We start from the raw sequence: 18,468 nt of genomic DNA, 5'->3' as shown, positions 1-18,468 counted from the left end.
AAAAAAAAAAAAAAAAAGAAAAAAAAAAAAAAAAAAAAAAAAAAAAAAAATTAAAAAAAAAAAAAAAATAAAAGCAATAATTATAATAAATCTATTTAAAATTAATATATATAAAAACAAAAAATAAGAAAAAAAAAAATTAACTTCTTTTTTTTTTTCTTCTATAAAAAAAAAAAGATACGTTTTAGAATTAACATATAAAGTAAAATAAAAATTCTAAAAATTTGTATAAAAATATTATTATTTTAATAAAAGAAACAAACAAAAATATACATAAAAAAAATATTAAAAATATATTTAATAAAACTTAAATTTATAGTGGATAATGAAATATAAACATTGTTGTTTTTTTTTTTTTAAGATATAAAATTTTATATATTACTTAAAAATAAAATTTTACTTTAATTTTTGATTAATTTATTTATCAAATACAGATACAAAACCATATTTTATTTTCAATTTTTCCTCTACTTTATCCTATAAAAATTATAAGATTGTAGATGAGATAAAGAAATAACAATTTTAAGATGTATACATATATAAGATATAAATTATTTAATATTTATTACTTGATTTTTAATAGAATTATCTAAATCATCATTTTTATATTGTTCATCCATTGTATCTTTAATGCAATTACATAATTCACTTATACTCATATTAATATTGTTATTAATTAAAATATTATGAAATATTTTTATAATATTTTCTTCATAAATTTTTATTTGTTTATCAACCTACATTATAAAATAAGAATAATGATATTATCTCATTTAATAAAAATATATTTTTTTTTTCTTTTTTCTAAATTACCTTTGAGTATATATTATTTATAAGAACATTTTGTTCCTCTTTTTGAAGAACTAATCTATTTTTAAGTTCTTTATTTAAATTATGTTCTTCTTTTATTTTATTTTCACAAGCATGAAATACTCTTTTTTCTGTATGACATTTTTCTTCTTCCGTCTTTTTTTTTAATTCATTACTAAAAACACACAAACAAAAATATTGTAAAAACATTTATAAGAATAGAAATAAAACATATATATATATATATAGACTTAATTTTTTTTTTTATTTTTATATTTATTTTCTTTATTATTTTTATATTATAACATCTTTCTTTTATTATAACATAGAAATATATTGTCTATTTAAATTTATAATTTATATATTTTTTTATATGTTTTTTTAAAATTTATATATACAAAACTATGTAATAGTTACATTTTTTTTTCTAAAGCTTCTTTTTCCTTTTTAACATTATTTATTAATGTCAACATATATGATTTATACTCTTCTAATGAAATCTAAAGAAAATAATATACATAATTTGTATTAATGTATATTTTTCTAGTGTTAAAATTTTTTTTTTTTTTTTTTTTAACCTTTGCTTTATTTTTTACATCTTCTTCAAATTTCTTACAAGCATTTATACATACTTCAGTAATTTTTTTTTGCTCTTCTTTTTTTTCTTTTTCCTTCTTTTTAGTAATTTCTAGTAATTCTAATGCTATTTTTCTATATTTTCTATAAAGGGAATATTGATAATAAGATTAAAATTTATATTTCTATATTTATGTAATTCATATTATTTTTTAAACATTTTTTTTTTTATTTTTTATTTTCCTTTTTATATTTACTGTATTAAAAAATCAACATCCTCAAGTATATTATTTTTTATTTCACTAATTTCATCGATATGCTGCTTTTTAATATTTCTTAAAATATTTTCATACTTTTCAATGATATATTTTTTATTTCGTTGTTCTTCTAAAGTTCTGTTTTTATATATTTCTATAGTTTTTATTAACTATAATGAGATTAAAAGTGTGAGGTAAAATATATCCACATATTTTTTATTTTTCTTTATATTATTTTTATATAATTTAAATTTTTTTTTATTACCTCTGGTATATATTTAGTCATTGAAATTTCCCTAAAGAAATTAAACATAAAAGAATATATACTTTTTATTATTTTCTTATATTTACACAATTTTAGTTATATTTTAATACCTTTCAGTGTTATTATGCACTAATTTATCATTAGGAAAAACTCTCTCGGTTATATCATGATTTTTTTTCGAAATAATTAGGTCTTTTCTATTTTTTGTTGTTATATCTTTTTCTTTGGGTTCATCTATGTTATTAATTATACAATGTTTTTTTTTTTTCTCTTTTTTTTTTTCTTTCTCTAATTTAAATTTTAAGCTATATAAATGCTCAGTTAATTTTTTTAACTTAAAAAAAAAAAAAAAAGGAAAAGAAATAAAACTAATCAATTAAAACTTATATATTTAAAATTTTTAATATAAGTATTCTTTATTTTTTATAAGAGGTAATGAAAAATTACTTGAATTTCTAACGCATTTTTGTCTACTTTATTATCTTTCATGTTATTTATTTTGTTTTGTTTATACGAGTTTTCATTTTCCTTTAATGAATAATTTATATAATTCTCTATGTGATTTTTCTTTAACAAAATATCACTTAATTTGCTTTTAGATTCACTTACTTTTCTATTATTATTAGTTTCTTTTTTTTTTTTAATTTCCATGTTTTTTTCTTATTTTAAAAAAAGACACAAAAAGTTGTAAAAAAATTTACATTTCTTTTTAATATATTTTAAAAAAAAAGAAAAAGGATTTATATGACAAAATTAATAAAAAATAAATGTATGAAAATTTGTTTTTTATTTTTATATTTAATTTAAATGTGTTAACAAATAAAAAAATTAAAAATTAACGAAAATTGTTTTAAGAAAAAAGCGCATATATATGATTATTTCTGTGTAATAATTGTTTGTATTTTATTATGAAATAATTTATATGCATTTATTTTTGTATGTGTGCATATTTTATTTTTGTTATTTACATTTTTTTTTTTTTGTTCTTAATGGCAAAAATCTAATAACATGCTTCTTATTTTTTTTTTTTTTTTTTTGTTTCCTTTTCTTTTCTCCTTTAATTTTTTTTATTATTATTATTAATATTAATTCATATTTTTATTTTATTTTTTAATGTTATTTTTTATTAGCAAACATTAAAATAATAGAAAAAAAATGTATATATATAAAATGAATATGGCATTCATTGGTTATTGTAAAATTGTGTAATATAGAATTTATACTTGATACATAAATTTAAAGGAAAATTTTTATTATTATATTTTTTTTTTTTTTTTTTTTGTATGAATTTTATATTTAATAAAAAATAGTTTTACAAAAAATTTAATAAGAAATGATATAATAAAAAAAAAAATAAAATAAAATGAAACACAATTAAAAGTTCTTTAATTAAATAGATTTTTTTAATAAAAAATATACTTTTTTTAATTAGTATTATTAAATAATTTTTAAAATTGACTTATATTTCCTTAATTTTTTTATTTTATTTAATTACATTATAATTTCTATTGATTTATTTATTTTTCATTTTTAAAATGCATAAAGTATTGCATAACATAGTATTAATAATATTAAATATATATATAATAAACTGTTTTAAGAATAATGCTAGTAATAAATTAAATATAAACTTTTTAGTTAATGGAAAAAATGATTATAATAAAATATATAATAGAAAAAAAGAAAATGTAAATATTATAAGACTAAATAATGCAAAAAATAATGAAAACGAAATTAATGAACAAGAGAAAAAAGTAGAAAATAATAAAGATGATATTTGTTTTATTGCTGGTATAGGAGATACAAACGGATACGGTTGGGGAATAGCAAAAGAATTAAGTAAAAAAAATGTGAAATTAATTTTTGGAATTTGGCCTCCAGTTTACAACATATTTATGAAAAACTACCAAAGCGGAAAGTTTGATAAAGATATGATAATTGATAATGATAAAAAAATGGAAATTTTAGACATATTACCCTTTGATGCATCTTTTGATACATATGAGGATATAGACGAAGAAACAAAAAATAACAAAAGATACAGTAATTTAAAAAATTATAGCATAGAAGAAGTATCTAATTTAATTCATAATAAATACGGAAATATTAGTATGCTAGTACATTCATTAGCCAATGCTAGAGAGGTACAAAAAACTTTATTGGATACATCTAGAAAGGGATATTTAGATGCTTTAAGTAAAAGTTCTTACTCATTAATATCTTTATGTAAATATTTTTGTAAAATTATGAAACCAGGGTCAAGTGTTATTTCCTTAACATATCATGCCAGCCAAAAAGTGGTACCTGGATACGGAGGAGGAATGTCCAGTGCTAAAGCTGCACTAGAATCAGATACAAGATTTTTAGCTTATTATTTAGGAAGAAATTATAAAATTAGAGTTAATACTATTAGTGCAGGACCACTTAAATCAAGAGCAGCTAGCGCTATTAATAAAATGAATCCAAAAAATATGAACAGTTCAGGTGAAAATAATAAAGAAAATTACTCATTTATAGATTATGCAATTGATTATTCAGAAAAGTATGCACCTCTTCAACAAAAGTTATATTCTACTGATGTTGGTTCAGTTGCATCATTCCTTTTATCAAAAGAAAGTAGAGCAATAACAGGACAAACCATATATGTTGATAATGGCCTCAATATTATGTTTGGCCCTGATGATTTATTTCAAAATGAAAACAATTAAAGTTTCTTAAATTAATAAAAAAAATATATGTGTGCAAAATATAAATTCATATTTTTTAAATTAACGTAAATGTAATATTTTATATACAAAAACAATATTTATATTTTTACATTATTAAAAGTTTTATTAATTTTAAAAAATTTTAAATATGTTCCCTTTTTATTTTTTTTTTAAGGTTTTTTATCAATATAAATATATATCATTTTTTATAAAAAAGTTGTATACAATTTTAAATTTATAATGAACAATAAAAAATCATAAAAAAAAATATATATAATTCTACAAGCTATTGTAAGAAAAATACATATTCTACATATATATATAAACAAAAAATTAATTTTAAGACATATTTTTTATATTTTTCTTTAATTCTTTTTTCTGGTTTAAATAATTGGAATCTTCTTCCGTTTTAAAAAAAGGATAAATATTCTTAAAAATATTATCGGTGTTTATTATAATTTCTTCGTCATTTTCACTTTCTTCTATATTTGTAATTTCAATTTCTTCCTTCTTTTTAATTAAGTTATTAAACCACATTTTTTCGTTTATTTCGAGTGTATCATAATTTAAATTATTTGACTCTTTTGTGCTATCTTTATATAATTCATTATTATAAGTGACATTATCTTTTTCTTTTAAATTATTATTTATTATATGCTCATTTTCGTCTTCTTTATTTATTTTATTGAATTCATTAATGTTAGAATCTATTTCAGGAATGTATCTAGGGATTGTAAAAAGAGAATCATCCATTTTTCTTTTGTGTTATAACTTTAAATTTTATTTTTTTTCACAAATTAAAAAAACCATATTTCTATCAAGATTATTTGAAAAAATCTATGTTTAATGAGTATAATTAAAAAAAAAAAAAAAAAAAAAAAAATAATAATTCTACTGAAATGATATTAAATGCGTATAATACAAAGAAAAAATAAGTATTAGATATAAATAAGTTTTATTCTAAAAAACAAATTATTTTAATATCAAGAAAATTAATTTATAAATTTATTTGATAAAAATGAAAATTTATTTTTTTTTTTTATAAAACTCATGAAAAGCATTTTTTTAAATTAAAAAAGAAAAATTTCATTAAATGTATACTTATATTTAATTAGAAAATAGAAAATATTTATTATTTAAATAAAAATAAATATAAAAAATAAAATTTTCTAAGTTGTTAATTATAACATATATACTCATATAAAAAAAAAAAAAGTAAAATATAAAAAATAAAAAAAACCATCTATATAACTATTATATATCTTAATACAAACATTCATTTTTTTATAAAAAAAATTAACTTTTAGATATAGTTGATATATACAATATGGATATAAAAATATTGACAAATTAAATAAAATATTATGGATTATATATAAATAATTTAATTTAATAAAATGTAACATACATTACATACATAATATATCTTAATTTAAAAAAAAAAAAAAAAAAAGTAAAGCTCTAAATTAATATTCATTGAAAAATATATATTAATATGTTTTTTAAATAAAGAAAATAAAAATCAAGTACTATTTGTTATGCACGAAAAAAAATAATTCAAATTTTGTTGAAACTGATCATATAAGTATATTAAACTCTTTGATTTTTTATAAGGAAGTACTTTTTTGTTTTTATTTTTTTTAATTTTTTTCGATATTAAATTATGGTTAATTTTTTTTTCTTTATTTTTTTCTTTATTCCTCTCATAAATATAAAGAGCTATTTTATTGTCTTCTTTATGAATATTATCTTCAGAATTGCATTTTTGAAAAGGTGACACTTTTTTTTTTAAAATAGCATCATTATAATTCATATAGTTCCTTCTTTTTTCTTCTTTTTGATTTGTATTCATATTATTTTTATTAATTTCTATTAATTTATATAAATTAAAAAATTTATTTTTCCATAAAAATATTTTTTCTTTTCTTTTTTTTTTTAATTCTCTGTATTTTTCTTCAGAATATTTTATATTATTATGAAATTTATAAAGTTTCTTCTGTAACCGTTTGTGAGAATACTTTTTTATCTCTAGCATTCTTTTATTTTTATCTTTTTTTCTTTTTTCTTTCTCTTTTTCATTTAATTTTTTTTTTTTTTTCTTTAAATGAATTGATTTATTTTTATTCATGGCTATCTGATGTAAAATTAACGGAATAGATCCAATTAATGGCCCTAAAATTAGACCTTTAGATCCAAATGTGCTAATAGACAAGAACAAGGAAAGAGAAACCAACCAAGCATGTGTGTGGGGGATTTCTTTATAAATAGTTGTTGTAAAATACCAGTAGATAAAAAAATTGATTACAAATAATATTAATGATATAACTTTTTGTTTTTTTATAATCCATAAATGTAAAATAATAAATAAGATAATAATTTCTGGTGATATAACCGGAATTAATGATAAAATTATGCAAAATAAAGTAGGAACATAAATTATAGGAAATTGAAAAAATGAAAATATTAACCATATATACATTGTATAAAAATATATTCTTTTTAATGTGCATATAATTATAGCTTTTAAATTTTTGGTTATATTATGAAAGAAAATACTCGATGGATCCACTACTAATAAAATATCTTTTAAATAGTTCAGAACTGATTTTTTTGATGATATTAAATAATATAATGCTGTAAAAAATATGAATGCTTGTACTATTGCATCAAATGTAAACATAAAAAAATTAAAGAATACCAATATAAAAAAAATCATTATTTTTAATAATCCATAACTATTATTGAATATAATAAGTTTTGCTAATTTACCAATATCCTCTATTTTTTTCAATGATAAAAATATATTATAAATATAATTTATAAATTCTTTAAATTTGAAGTTTTTCTCTTTCACGGGATCATATATATTAACCATTAATTTATTATTTGTGTTATTATTTGAATTATTTAATCTTTTTGTATCATTATAATATATTCCTTCTTTTGTTGTTTTTTCTTCTTTCTTTTTATTTTCATTCTTTTTCTTACCATATACGTTATTTTCTCTTAGATCATATTCATCTTCGTATAAACTTGGCTTTTCTTTTTGTGTGTTAACATTTTCTTCTGTATTGTCAAAAACAGTTTTAAATATTTTTTTATTAATATTATTTTTTTCATAGTTTTCTGTGATAATTTTTGATTTATTATTCGTAACAGGTTTATTTTTAGGTAAAATATAAAATAAATTTTTTATATTAAAAAAGTCATGTTTATTATTTTCATCATTATTTAAACATACATCACTATCACAATCATTGTACTTTTGAAAAATGAGTTTTTTTCTTTCATTTAAAAATTTTATATATCTTTTTATATTGCTTAAATTATTTTTCTTCAGAATATTAAATCTTTCAATAAGTAATGGCATACAACAAATGTTTATAGAAACCTTTTTATTTTTCGTAAAATTGTATAAATAAATATTTTCATATATATCAAAAGCTCTTTTTAAATGATTATAAATTGATGAAATAGTATTATTACTTAAAAAGGGTATTTTTGTTAAATTAACTAATTCATATAAATTTTCTATGTCATCTTTTCCTCTCTTTCTGTAAAACTTTTTAAAATTTTTAATAATGGATGCCTATATATAAAAAAAAAAAAAAAAAAATTTATAAGAAATAAAATTAAATAAATATACAAAAACATTTTTAGAATTTAAAATATTATATATATAAATAAACATAAAAATAAATATAAATTAAAATTTTCATAAAATGCTCTTTTTCATTTATTATCTATATCTAACATTCCTAAAATTAGCTGAGAGATAATTATTAATTGCATTAATTATAAATACGGATTCTCCATATATATTAAAAATAAAGAAAACTGAAATAGAAGAAAAAATAATAATTGCAAAAATTATGATAAGAATTGTTAATATATCATTCATATAACGTTTATAAATAAAAGAAAAATCAAAGGAGAAATAAAAGGAATATTTTTCATAATATTTTCTATATATTTTATAAAAATAAAGAAACCATATTATTTTTATAATTTTATAGAAAACAAAAACAAAAAAAATACAAATTGATATAGATAACAAAAACTCTTTATATTTATAAATAATGCTTTTTAGAATATAAAAAAATATAATTCTATGCAAAATTAAAAAATAAATTTCGCTTGCATTTCCACTTTCATAATTATTAAAACTGTTATTATTAGTGTCTTTTTTTTCTTCTTTATATATTGGCTTAATTATTAAAAAAAATATATATGTGTATATATTTAACTCTTTTCTAACGTTTTCTACTATTTTATAAAAACTTTTTTTACATAGGCAACTTCCCTTATTTTTTAATAACAAGTCTTTTTCTTGTATATTCTCCTTACAGTTTAAGGGAAAAAATTCTTCATTATTTTCATCATTTAAATTATATGTATCTTTTTTAAAATTTTTAAATAAAATTTTGTTTTCTTTATCTAAATTTTGTTCGTTAAAAAGCTTTAATAGTTTATCTTCATTTTCATCACACTTATTGTTTACTTTTTCGTTCGCATTTTTGTTTGATTCATCATTTGACTTATTCTTTCCATTTATAGATTTTATATATTTTTTTTTTTTTATAATTTTTTTTTTTAAAAATTCTGACAATTTCACTTTAACATGATGTAACGGAATGGAAATTATAAATGCCCAAAATAAGGAATAAAAGTAATATTTTAAAATTATATAGTTATAATAAACACATAATATCAGTAGTATACCTGCATCAAAATAATATACATATTTTAAATAATTTTTATAAGCATTGTAAAGTTCATTACAGTTCTTTTTTTAATATGGAAGATTTTTGTTACATTTTTTTTTTTTTACACATTAACATGATTAATCTCATTATTTTTATTTTTAATTTTAATACACATATATTTATTTTTATATTTTTATTTAACCTATTAAATACACAATGAAATGAACAATGGCTTTTTCTGTTTCATCTTTGAACAAATTTGCTTTTTTCATTTTCTTCATTAAGTCATCTTTAAAAAAAAAAAAAAAAAAGAATATAAAAAGGCTACTATTTTGTTATATTAAATTATTCGCTATAATCTTAAAATTTATCATATTTTTTTAAATTTATCTTTTTTTAAAAAAAATGATATATATTTTGATGATAATATATTTATAAGATTAAAAAAAAAAAAAAAATTTAAATAAATAAAATAATTATTTTAAAAAATATTATAGATTAAAAAAACTATAAATAAAAATTAAGAAATAAAAAAGTAAAAAAATTAAAATAAGCAAGTTACAAAATTAACATAAAATTTATGCAAAATTTTATAATGAAAAATTAATGAAATAATTTCAAATACTGTCTTCTTGAATAATAAAGAAAAAAAAAAAGTTATAAGAAGACACTGTTTTTGGTATACATTAAGTTTGTTTAAAATATGTGTTACAACAAAATAAAAAAAAAGAAAATTGTTATTTTCCTTATATGTTTAATTTATTAAAAGTATCTAACAAAATTCAGGTAAACAATTTTAAGCTATGCAATAAATAAAAAATAGAAAAAGAAAAAGAAATTTTAATAAATATTATAAAATTGATTCAGATTATTTTAAAATATATTTACTGTTAAATATAATCTAGTAAAAAAAATACAGATATATATGGACCTGTACTAAATTGAAAAATATAGTAAGTTTCAAATATAAATAAATTTTTTTTTTTTTTTTTTACAAATCTCAATATCATTGTTTTTGTTCATATAAGATTTAGAATTCATGAAAATATATAAAAAATATAATCATTATCACCACATTATTTTTAAATATGAAATTTCAACATTAAAAAAAAAAAATACTGAAAATAATGAATATTTCTTTTCTAAATAGTTAATTTCTAAAAATGAAGTTTATATACTTTTAATATATATTATGAAGTAATGAATCTATTAAAGTAATCACTTCTCAAAATGTAATTTCAATAATTGTTTTGTATTTTTTCTCTTTTATTTAATTTTTTTATTTATTTTTTTGTAATTAGAAGAATTGCTTTATTTTTAATGAAACTTTTATGTTTTTTTAAAAGATTATTTTTAGTAAATTTATATTTTATAAAGATGGAAAAACCATCAAAATACTTTAGTAAAAATAAAATAAAAAAGATACGAGTGAAATATGAAGAGATTCCAAATAATACAATTAGTAATGTTAAAAAATTGCAGTTAGAAAAAAATATGGAGAATTATCAAGTTAAAGATGAAATTATGAAATCAAACATTAAAGGAGATAATTCTTTAATGAATATGATGAAATTAAATAAAAATAATGAAATAATTCAAGATAATCACGTAAAAAATTCTGAACAAGTGCAATCAAAAAAACCATTGAGTAAAATTAGAGTGAAAAAGGAATATGGAGTAAAACGGAAAATGTCTAAAAGTGAAATTAACAATGAAAATAATAAAAATATACTATTAAAAAATATTGAAAAAGATGAAAATATGAATAACTATGATATAAATTTAAAAAAAGAGCATTTTTTATTTACATACAATAAAATAAAAGAAATGAGAAAGAATATTATTGCACCTGTAGATAAATATGGATGTAATAAGTTAAGCGAAAAAACAGATGATTTAAAAGTTTATCGTTTTCAAACGTTAATTTCTTGTTTATTATCATCAAGAACAAAAGATGAAGTAACTGCAATGGTAATGGATAAATTAAAAAAACATGGACTAACGGTAGAAAATATTTTAAATACATCAGAAGAATATTTAAAAAAATTAATCTATGGGATAGGTTTTTATAACGTAAAAGCGAAACAAATTATTCAAATATGTCATATTTTAAAAAATAAATATAATTCTGATATTCCTAATAATTATGAAGAATTAAAAAAATTGCCAGGTGTAGGAGAAAAAATTGCACAACTCATTTTGCAAGCAGCCTTAGATAAACATGAAGGAATAGCTGTTGATATACATGTTCATAGAATAGCCAATAGATTAAATTGGGTTAATACGAAAAATGAATTAAATACACAAAAAAATTTAAAAAATTATGTCCAAAAAGATTTATGGTCAGAAATAAATACCTTATTAGTTGGTTTTGGTCAGGTAATTTGTAAAGGTAAAAAGCCAATTTGTGAAAAATGCACACTTACTAATTATTGTCAGTATTATAAAGAGAACTTAATTAAAAAGAAAAAATAAACTTAAAAATAAAAAAAAAAAAAAAAAATATAAATTATATAAATAATATAATATTTATGTATAGTTCATAAAACAAGTATATTCAATTTTTGAAAGTTATCAATTTTTTATTTTATTTAATTTTTTTAATATATAGAAGTATTTTTAATAAATGCAATAATTTTTAATTTGTACTATGCTTTTAATTTCTACATTTATTTTAAATAAAATAATTTTAATAGTTTATACAACTGATACATATATATTTTTTAATTATATTTATAGTGTTTTAGTTTTTAAGAATTAAAAGAAAAAGAAAAAATAAACGAAATATTCTTTTTATCTTTGTAAGTCAACTTTAAACATTTCTTATTATTGTTAAATATAAAATCAAACACAAAAAAAATTAGAATTTGTTTAAATAAGCATATTTATTTATAAAATTACAAACTTAATAAAACTTGTATGATATTCTTCAATAAAAACAAAAAAAAAAATAAAATAAAATAAAATAAAATGAAATAAAATAAACATTATTTTAAGAAAATTAAGTAATTCAAATCATAAATATTTTAATATAAGTTATAAATTAAAAATACATATTAGGGCATTTAGCATATTTTATAATATTATATATAGAAGTGTAAAAAGTTTAAATAAAAAAAAAAATTATATATATATATATATATATATAAACATATGCAATATTTAAAAATGTAAAAATTTAATCATTTTATAAATTTATTGTTTAGCAAGGGACAATGCTCGCCAACCTGGAAGTATCCATATTTTTAAATTACTACAGAAAAAAAAAAAAAAAAAAAAAAAAAGGTTAAATAAAATAAACAATAAATAAATATTTGTGTTTTTTACTTACTGAAATTTCTTTATTTGTTCATACATTTCAAAAGATATAAAAAGATCATTACTCCATAAGCAATATAAAGAATTTAAATGATTTTTTTGTAAAATATGTATTAACTCATCACCTTCTTCCTTATTAATATCATATATATATTCTTTTCTTTCACTTAATATTTTTCTAAATTTTTCATTATTTAAATAATCTATAGGTTTATATTCATGTCTAAAATAAAGACCTAGCTGTATTAATCTGATATTATTTTGTTTCATTTTTTCAATGAAACATGTAAATATAATAATATTTTGCGATCTATTTAATTTATTAGAATATAACAATTTACTAATAATAATATCTTTTAAATTGTTTAATTTTCCAACAAAACATAGTAGTTCTTCTCCCTTTAATTCAACATCTATTATTAGTCTTTCTAAATTGTCAAAATTATTATGTAGTTTCATATTTTTAGTTTTCCATTTTTTTTTTCCTTCTATAATCCTTATATACTTTTGTAACAATTCATTCAATTTTCTATTGTCTTTTATTTCATTTTTATTTTCCATATATTTATAATAATAATTTTCTAAAAAAAAATCATTAAACTCTAAATTAGAATCTATAAAATCACAAGAAAGCACGTTATGATTATCATTATTTGTTCTATGTTCCATTTTCAAAGAAAAATTGCTTTTATCATTATTTTTTTGTGATTTTGTTTTAGTTTCTATTTCATTTTTGCTATCTAAAAAAGAAACCTGATTTGTTATTTCTTTGTATTTAGGAGACAGATAATTTTTTTTATATTCATTTTCATTTAGATTTAGTTTGCAATTTTTAATTTTATTAGTTTCTCCATCTTTCATACCATAATGAGTATTATTATCGACATTTTTTTTATCTTTTTTTTCATATTCTTTCTTTTCATCTTTTATATTTTTAACCATATTATTATTATTTCCATTTAAACAATTGTACAAACATTTTTTATCTTTTCTTATTTCCTTCTTATTTTCTTTTATAGATTTGCAATTTAGTATATTAGATACTATTGGGTGAACACCCTCATATATAAAGTTGGTATTTTTTTTTCTAAAATATATACGTAAGTCTTTTAAATATTTAAAATGTTTTATAATTAAATTAATTGTAGTTCCTACACTTTCATTCCCATTAACCGATAATGATAAAGAAAATGTATTATAAAATAATTTATTATATTTTTTTAAAAAATCATAATTAAATAAATCTACATTAATAAATCGAAAATCTAAATTTGCCCATGCATATTTTGTATTAAACGCTGTATAAAATGATTTGTTTAATAACTTAAATTTCCACCTTTCGGAGAAAGTTAAAAAAGATAATATATTACATATAATATCACTATTTTTAAAAATATTATAATTATTCGATAGGGTGTTAAAAGTTGTTAAATAGTTTACTTTTTTCTTGTTATTTTCACAAAAACAAGTGTTATTTTTAACGTATGGTATATTATTACTATTTAATATATGCACTTGGTTGTCTGATATGCATTCATCTTCTAATCTGTGCTTTTTACTTTTTGTTTTTTTATTTATGTTGTCTTTGTTTATCATTTTAACAAATTTAAAATTATGTATACACATATACAAAATAATTTAAAACATGAAATAAATTCGGAAAAAAAAAGTAAGCCAAAACAAAAAAAAAAAAAAAAATAAAGTCCTATTTTTTATTTTACTATTTTTTTTTCTCTAAATTATTCATTAATTTCAAACAGACATGTAAATTAAAATATGTTAACTCAGTTGTTTAGTCAAATGTTTAAGAAAAAAGAATAATTGTATTTTTTTAAAAAGATTGAACTATTATAACTCTTTCATTAAAAATATAAAATACAATAACTTAAAAAAGATAATGAAAATTCAAAATTTATATTAAAAAAAGTATACAGAATGCCCTTTATACTTTAGAAAAGTTATAAAAAATTATCCTTTGCTTGCAGTTAATAAATACACAAACATCAGTTAATAAAAACTTTATTAAATTATCAAAAAAAAAAAAATCATTATATACAAATATTTGGATAATTATATAAATTCAACTTTTTTTAATTTTAAGAAAAAAATAAAAAATTATTTTTAAATGTTTATAAACTATCTTTTTTAATACTTCAAAATTAGCGTTTGCACCTATTGTCCTGTGTGTGAAGATTTACAGAATGCAAAATTTAAAAAAATATAATTTAAAAAATTAAAAAAGATAACATAAATTTTTATAAAAAACAAATATAGATGAACATATATAAATATGCATATAGTATCCTTTAACTTCCCCTACCTAAATTCAAAATAAAAAATTAAAATAAACCCTCAAATAACATTTTTATTATAAATTTGATAATCTTATTTAGAGACAAAAAAAAAAAAAAAAAAAAAAAAAAAAAAAAAATACAAATTTTAAGATTCCATATATTAAAAAACAACTATAAATGTCATAAAAAGAAAAAAAAATATTTTATTATTTTTTATAATTCAAAAGTATAATGAAACTTAATAATAAAAAAACAGTAATTTAATGTATGAAATGAAAAGATTTAGTGAAACACAAATAGACACATTTAACTCTGCTAAAATAAAAAAGAATTTACTCGATGTTACACACGATTGTCAAAAAAGTTACATTTTTTGCAAAACCAATAATTTTAATAATTTATTAGGTTTGCAAATTGAAAAGAATTTGTTTTATTTTAATTTCCTTTTAAGTATAAAATATAATGAAGAAAAAAAAAAGAAAAAAGAAAATTTAAAATATAATGAAACAATAGATAATATGATATTAAACAAATACTACCTCTCTCAAGATGAAAAAGTTTACCTTGAAAAGAAAGAGGGAGAAAATAATGAAAATTTGGATAACTTTTTTGAAAAAAATATTAATGTTTTAATAAAATACAACTTTTTTTTTTATATAAAAATTTATATCCATAATATTTTAAGTAATGTGGATATATGTGCATATGATAAGCCAAATGAAACATTTTTTGAATTTTTTTATATTTTTAAAAATAAAAAAAAAAAAGTATCTTTTGAAAATTGTGATGACTTATTAAGTGACTTATATTGTGACGTATCACATGTTTCTGATGATAGTGATTATAATTACTTTTATGAAAAAGCAAATCAACTAAACGAGTTTGAAGAAGAAGAATATGAAGAAGGTAAAGAAAATGAAAAAGAAATTGAAAAAGAAAACGAAAAGGTAAATGAAAAAAAAAATGAATTAGAAAATGAAAATAAAAATGGAAAAGTAGAATCATATAATGAAATTCATGAAAACAATATCATAAAAAAAAATATAAAAAAAAAAATAGACACTCTTACAAATTTAAATATAAAATTAAATTTAACAGAATTTGAAAAAAGAAATTCAAATTTTTCTACTGATGATGATAAAAAAAAAAAAAAAAAAAAAGATAAAAAATTTGAAAAATATTTATGCCGTTGTTGTAAAAAAAAAATGAAAAATATGAATTGCACTTTTTCTTTAAATAATTCTAATGTTTGTTTGTTACAAATTTTCATTTCTAATTTAACAAAAAAAGAGCTATTATTTTGGGCACAGATAAAAGAATGCATAGAAAACTTTATAGGAAATATAAAATCAATAATTTTTCATAAAGGAATGTCAAATTATATAGAAATACCCTACATTGAAATTATTGATGAATTAAATAAAATGAATGAAGATTACTTAAGATTTGTAAGAAAAAAAAAGAAAATAATAACTTTAAAAAAAGAGCAAAAAAGTATTAAATGCTTATTTGAAAGGACACTAAATTCTGTAAGAATTTCAGTCAAATATAAACTAATATCAACTAATAATAAATTTAATTATTTATTTAAAGATGTAATGCAAAAATATAAAAAGTTTATGAGAAAAAATATTTTTAACAATAATGTTATAGAAAACAATATTTTAAATAATGAATTCACCAATTCCATCCACAACTATTTGAATCCTATTGTTTTTAAAAATAATTCCGAAAAAAATTACGATTTTTCAATTTTAGTTCATAAAGGTCATTTAGAACTGTATGGATATGTATATTTAAGGAATTACATATTCTTTTTATTAATAATGATTGAAGTATATATATTTATTAATTTTAATGATATTAACTATACTTACTCTAATAATACAGATATATTCTTAGATCAAATTTTAAAAAACTTATTTACGTAGTATATATATAAGCGTATTTTTAAATATCATTTTCTTAACTTTTTTAGGATTAAAAAATTTAGAAAATTATAAAATTCTTTTTTTTTTTTTTTAGTTATATATATTCATATATTTGTTTTATAATTTTGTAATACTACGATGCAAAATTAAGATTATTATTTTTTTTACATAATTGATTTTAATCATAGATAATTTCACATTATTTATTTTATAAATAAAAGGATCCTCTTTAATATAATTATGATACAAGATACTTAATTTGAATTTCTTCTTTCTTTTTAGTTGGACTCACATAATTTATCATTTAAATTTATTTTCAATTTTAATATAATATTCTCAATTTATATTATTAATTTTACATTTAATAATGTTTTACATTATTTTTTTTTTTTTTCATGTATTAACATTTCAATAATTTTTTATTATACTTTTCGTATAATCAACCACACATTTTTATCATATAAGAATACCATTAAAAATTAAAATTTATTCCTGTTTTTAATAGATAAGAATTTTATTCATAACTTAATTTTTGCAATAAAAGAAAATCTATAAATAAAACATTAATTCTTTAAAACAAAAATTTAAACCAAATAATTTATATATCCCTTTTTTTTTTATAAAATGTAGAAGAAATAAAACTATTATATTGAATAAAAAAAAAAATGAAAAATATTAAGATTTAATTTACAGTTAGTATATGTATGTTTATATTGTTATATACATAATAAAAAAAAATTAAAGTTACAAAATAATAAATAAAAAAATAACAATAGTTCATTTTTATAACTTGAATTATAAAAAAAAAAGAGCACATATATATATATATATATAAATATATAAAAACTTCTTAAGTGTAGATTAAAAATTTATAAATTATTAAAGTAAAAAAAATGTATGTAAAAATAAAAATAATATTGTGTAAAATGAAGTGAGGCAAGGGGTTTTAGCATGAAGAAAACAAAAATGTATGTAATAAAATTTCACTATATGAATAGCTTTAAAAAAGGGAAAAAATTCTATTTTTCATTATTTTTTAAGTATTTTTCTCACAAAAACAATAGTATATATTCATAAAAAATTTGTAAAGAATTTTTTCTTTATACCAACTTTATGAGAATTAAAATAAATGATGTATATAATACTATTCTATATATACATTAATATTGTTTTTATAAAATTTTGATGTATTTCTCATTTAATTTTATTTATTTTTAATTATGTTGAATAATATTTTTGTATTAAAAGATCCTTTATTTCTTTTTCTATAAAATATACATGTATAATTTTTTTATTTTATTTATATATCAAAATAAATTTTTATTTTTCATATATATATATACAATTTGCTTCTACTTATATATACATATATAGGTATATTTTTATATAATAATTTTATATTTATATATATATATACATATATATATGAATTTTTTTTTTTTTATTTTTTTATTTTTTTTTTTTTTTTGAAGTATATATTTTGAATTATATTGTTTTAAGAAAATTTTAAAAATTGAAGAAGCATATTAAAAGTATTTACTGATTATTTTTTATCTTTAATTCAAATAATACTTTTCTGTAAAAATTATAAATATAAAAAGAT

The 18,468-nt window shown here is 16.8% G+C and overlaps 7 protein-coding genes across 7 annotated transcripts; 3 read left to right on the top strand and 4 right to left on the bottom strand.

Annotated features, from left to right (window-relative positions):
• Positions 1–417: 417 nt before the first annotated feature.
• PGAL8A_00143900 (conserved Plasmodium protein, unknown function) lies at positions 418–2,559 on the bottom strand (the record flags this gene model as incomplete). Its single annotated transcript, XM_028674977.1, has 9 exons — positions 418–477; positions 570–737; positions 814–985; positions 1,228–1,310; positions 1,389–1,530; positions 1,644–1,813; positions 1,909–1,939; positions 2,019–2,242; positions 2,356–2,559. The coding sequence occupies 9 exons, from the start codon at positions 2,557–2,559 to the stop codon at positions 418–420; spliced, it is 1,254 nt and encodes a 417-aa protein (XP_028526555.1).
• An 884-nt stretch (positions 2,560–3,443) lies between these two features.
• Positions 3,444–4,616, top strand: ENR (enoyl-acyl carrier reductase, putative; the record flags this gene model as incomplete). Its single annotated transcript, XM_028674976.1, has 1 exon — positions 3,444–4,616. One exon carries the CDS (start codon positions 3,444–3,446, stop codon positions 4,614–4,616), a length of 1,173 nt encoding a protein of 390 aa, XP_028526554.1.
• A 339-nt stretch (positions 4,617–4,955) lies between these two features.
• PGAL8A_00143700 (conserved Plasmodium protein, unknown function) lies at positions 4,956–5,369 on the bottom strand (the record flags this gene model as incomplete). Its single annotated transcript, XM_028674975.1, has 1 exon — positions 4,956–5,369. One exon carries the CDS (start codon positions 5,367–5,369, stop codon positions 4,956–4,958), a length of 414 nt encoding a protein of 137 aa, XP_028526553.1.
• A 769-nt stretch (positions 5,370–6,138) lies between these two features.
• PGAL8A_00143600 (conserved Plasmodium protein, unknown function) lies at positions 6,139–9,594 on the bottom strand (the record flags this gene model as incomplete). The annotated part of the gene is made up of 3 exons (XM_028674974.1): positions 6,139–8,205; positions 8,371–9,338; positions 9,525–9,594. 3 exons carry the CDS (start codon positions 9,592–9,594, stop codon positions 6,139–6,141), a joined length of 3,105 nt encoding a protein of 1,034 aa, XP_028526552.1.
• Positions 9,595–10,642: 1,048 nt separating this feature from the next.
• Positions 10,643–11,797, top strand: PGAL8A_00143500 (endonuclease III homologue, putative; the record flags this gene model as incomplete). Its single annotated transcript, XM_028674973.1, has 1 exon — positions 10,643–11,797. One exon carries the CDS (start codon positions 10,643–10,645, stop codon positions 11,795–11,797), a length of 1,155 nt encoding a protein of 384 aa, XP_028526551.1.
• A 720-nt stretch (positions 11,798–12,517) lies between these two features.
• Positions 12,518–14,266, bottom strand: PGAL8A_00143400 (conserved Plasmodium protein, unknown function; the record flags this gene model as incomplete). The annotated part of the gene is made up of 2 exons (XM_028674972.1): positions 12,518–12,575; positions 12,654–14,266. 2 exons carry the CDS (start codon positions 14,264–14,266, stop codon positions 12,518–12,520), a joined length of 1,671 nt encoding a protein of 556 aa, XP_028526550.1.
• A 931-nt stretch (positions 14,267–15,197) lies between these two features.
• PGAL8A_00143300 (conserved Plasmodium protein, unknown function) lies at positions 15,198–16,865 on the top strand (the record flags this gene model as incomplete). The annotated part of the gene is made up of 1 exon (XM_028674971.1): positions 15,198–16,865. The coding sequence occupies one exon, from the start codon at positions 15,198–15,200 to the stop codon at positions 16,863–16,865; it is 1,668 nt and encodes a 555-aa protein (XP_028526549.1).
• Between the last annotated feature and the right edge of the window lie 1,603 nt (positions 16,866–18,468).

The sequence above is a fragment of the Plasmodium gallinaceum genome, assembly GCF_900005855.1.
Source record: "Plasmodium gallinaceum strain 8A genome assembly, contig: PGAL8A_v1_65, whole genome shotgun sequence".
Classification (NCBI taxonomy): domain Eukaryota; phylum Apicomplexa; class Aconoidasida; order Haemosporida; family Plasmodiidae; genus Plasmodium; species Plasmodium gallinaceum.
This window is presented reverse-complemented; position numbering and strand designations above follow the sequence as displayed.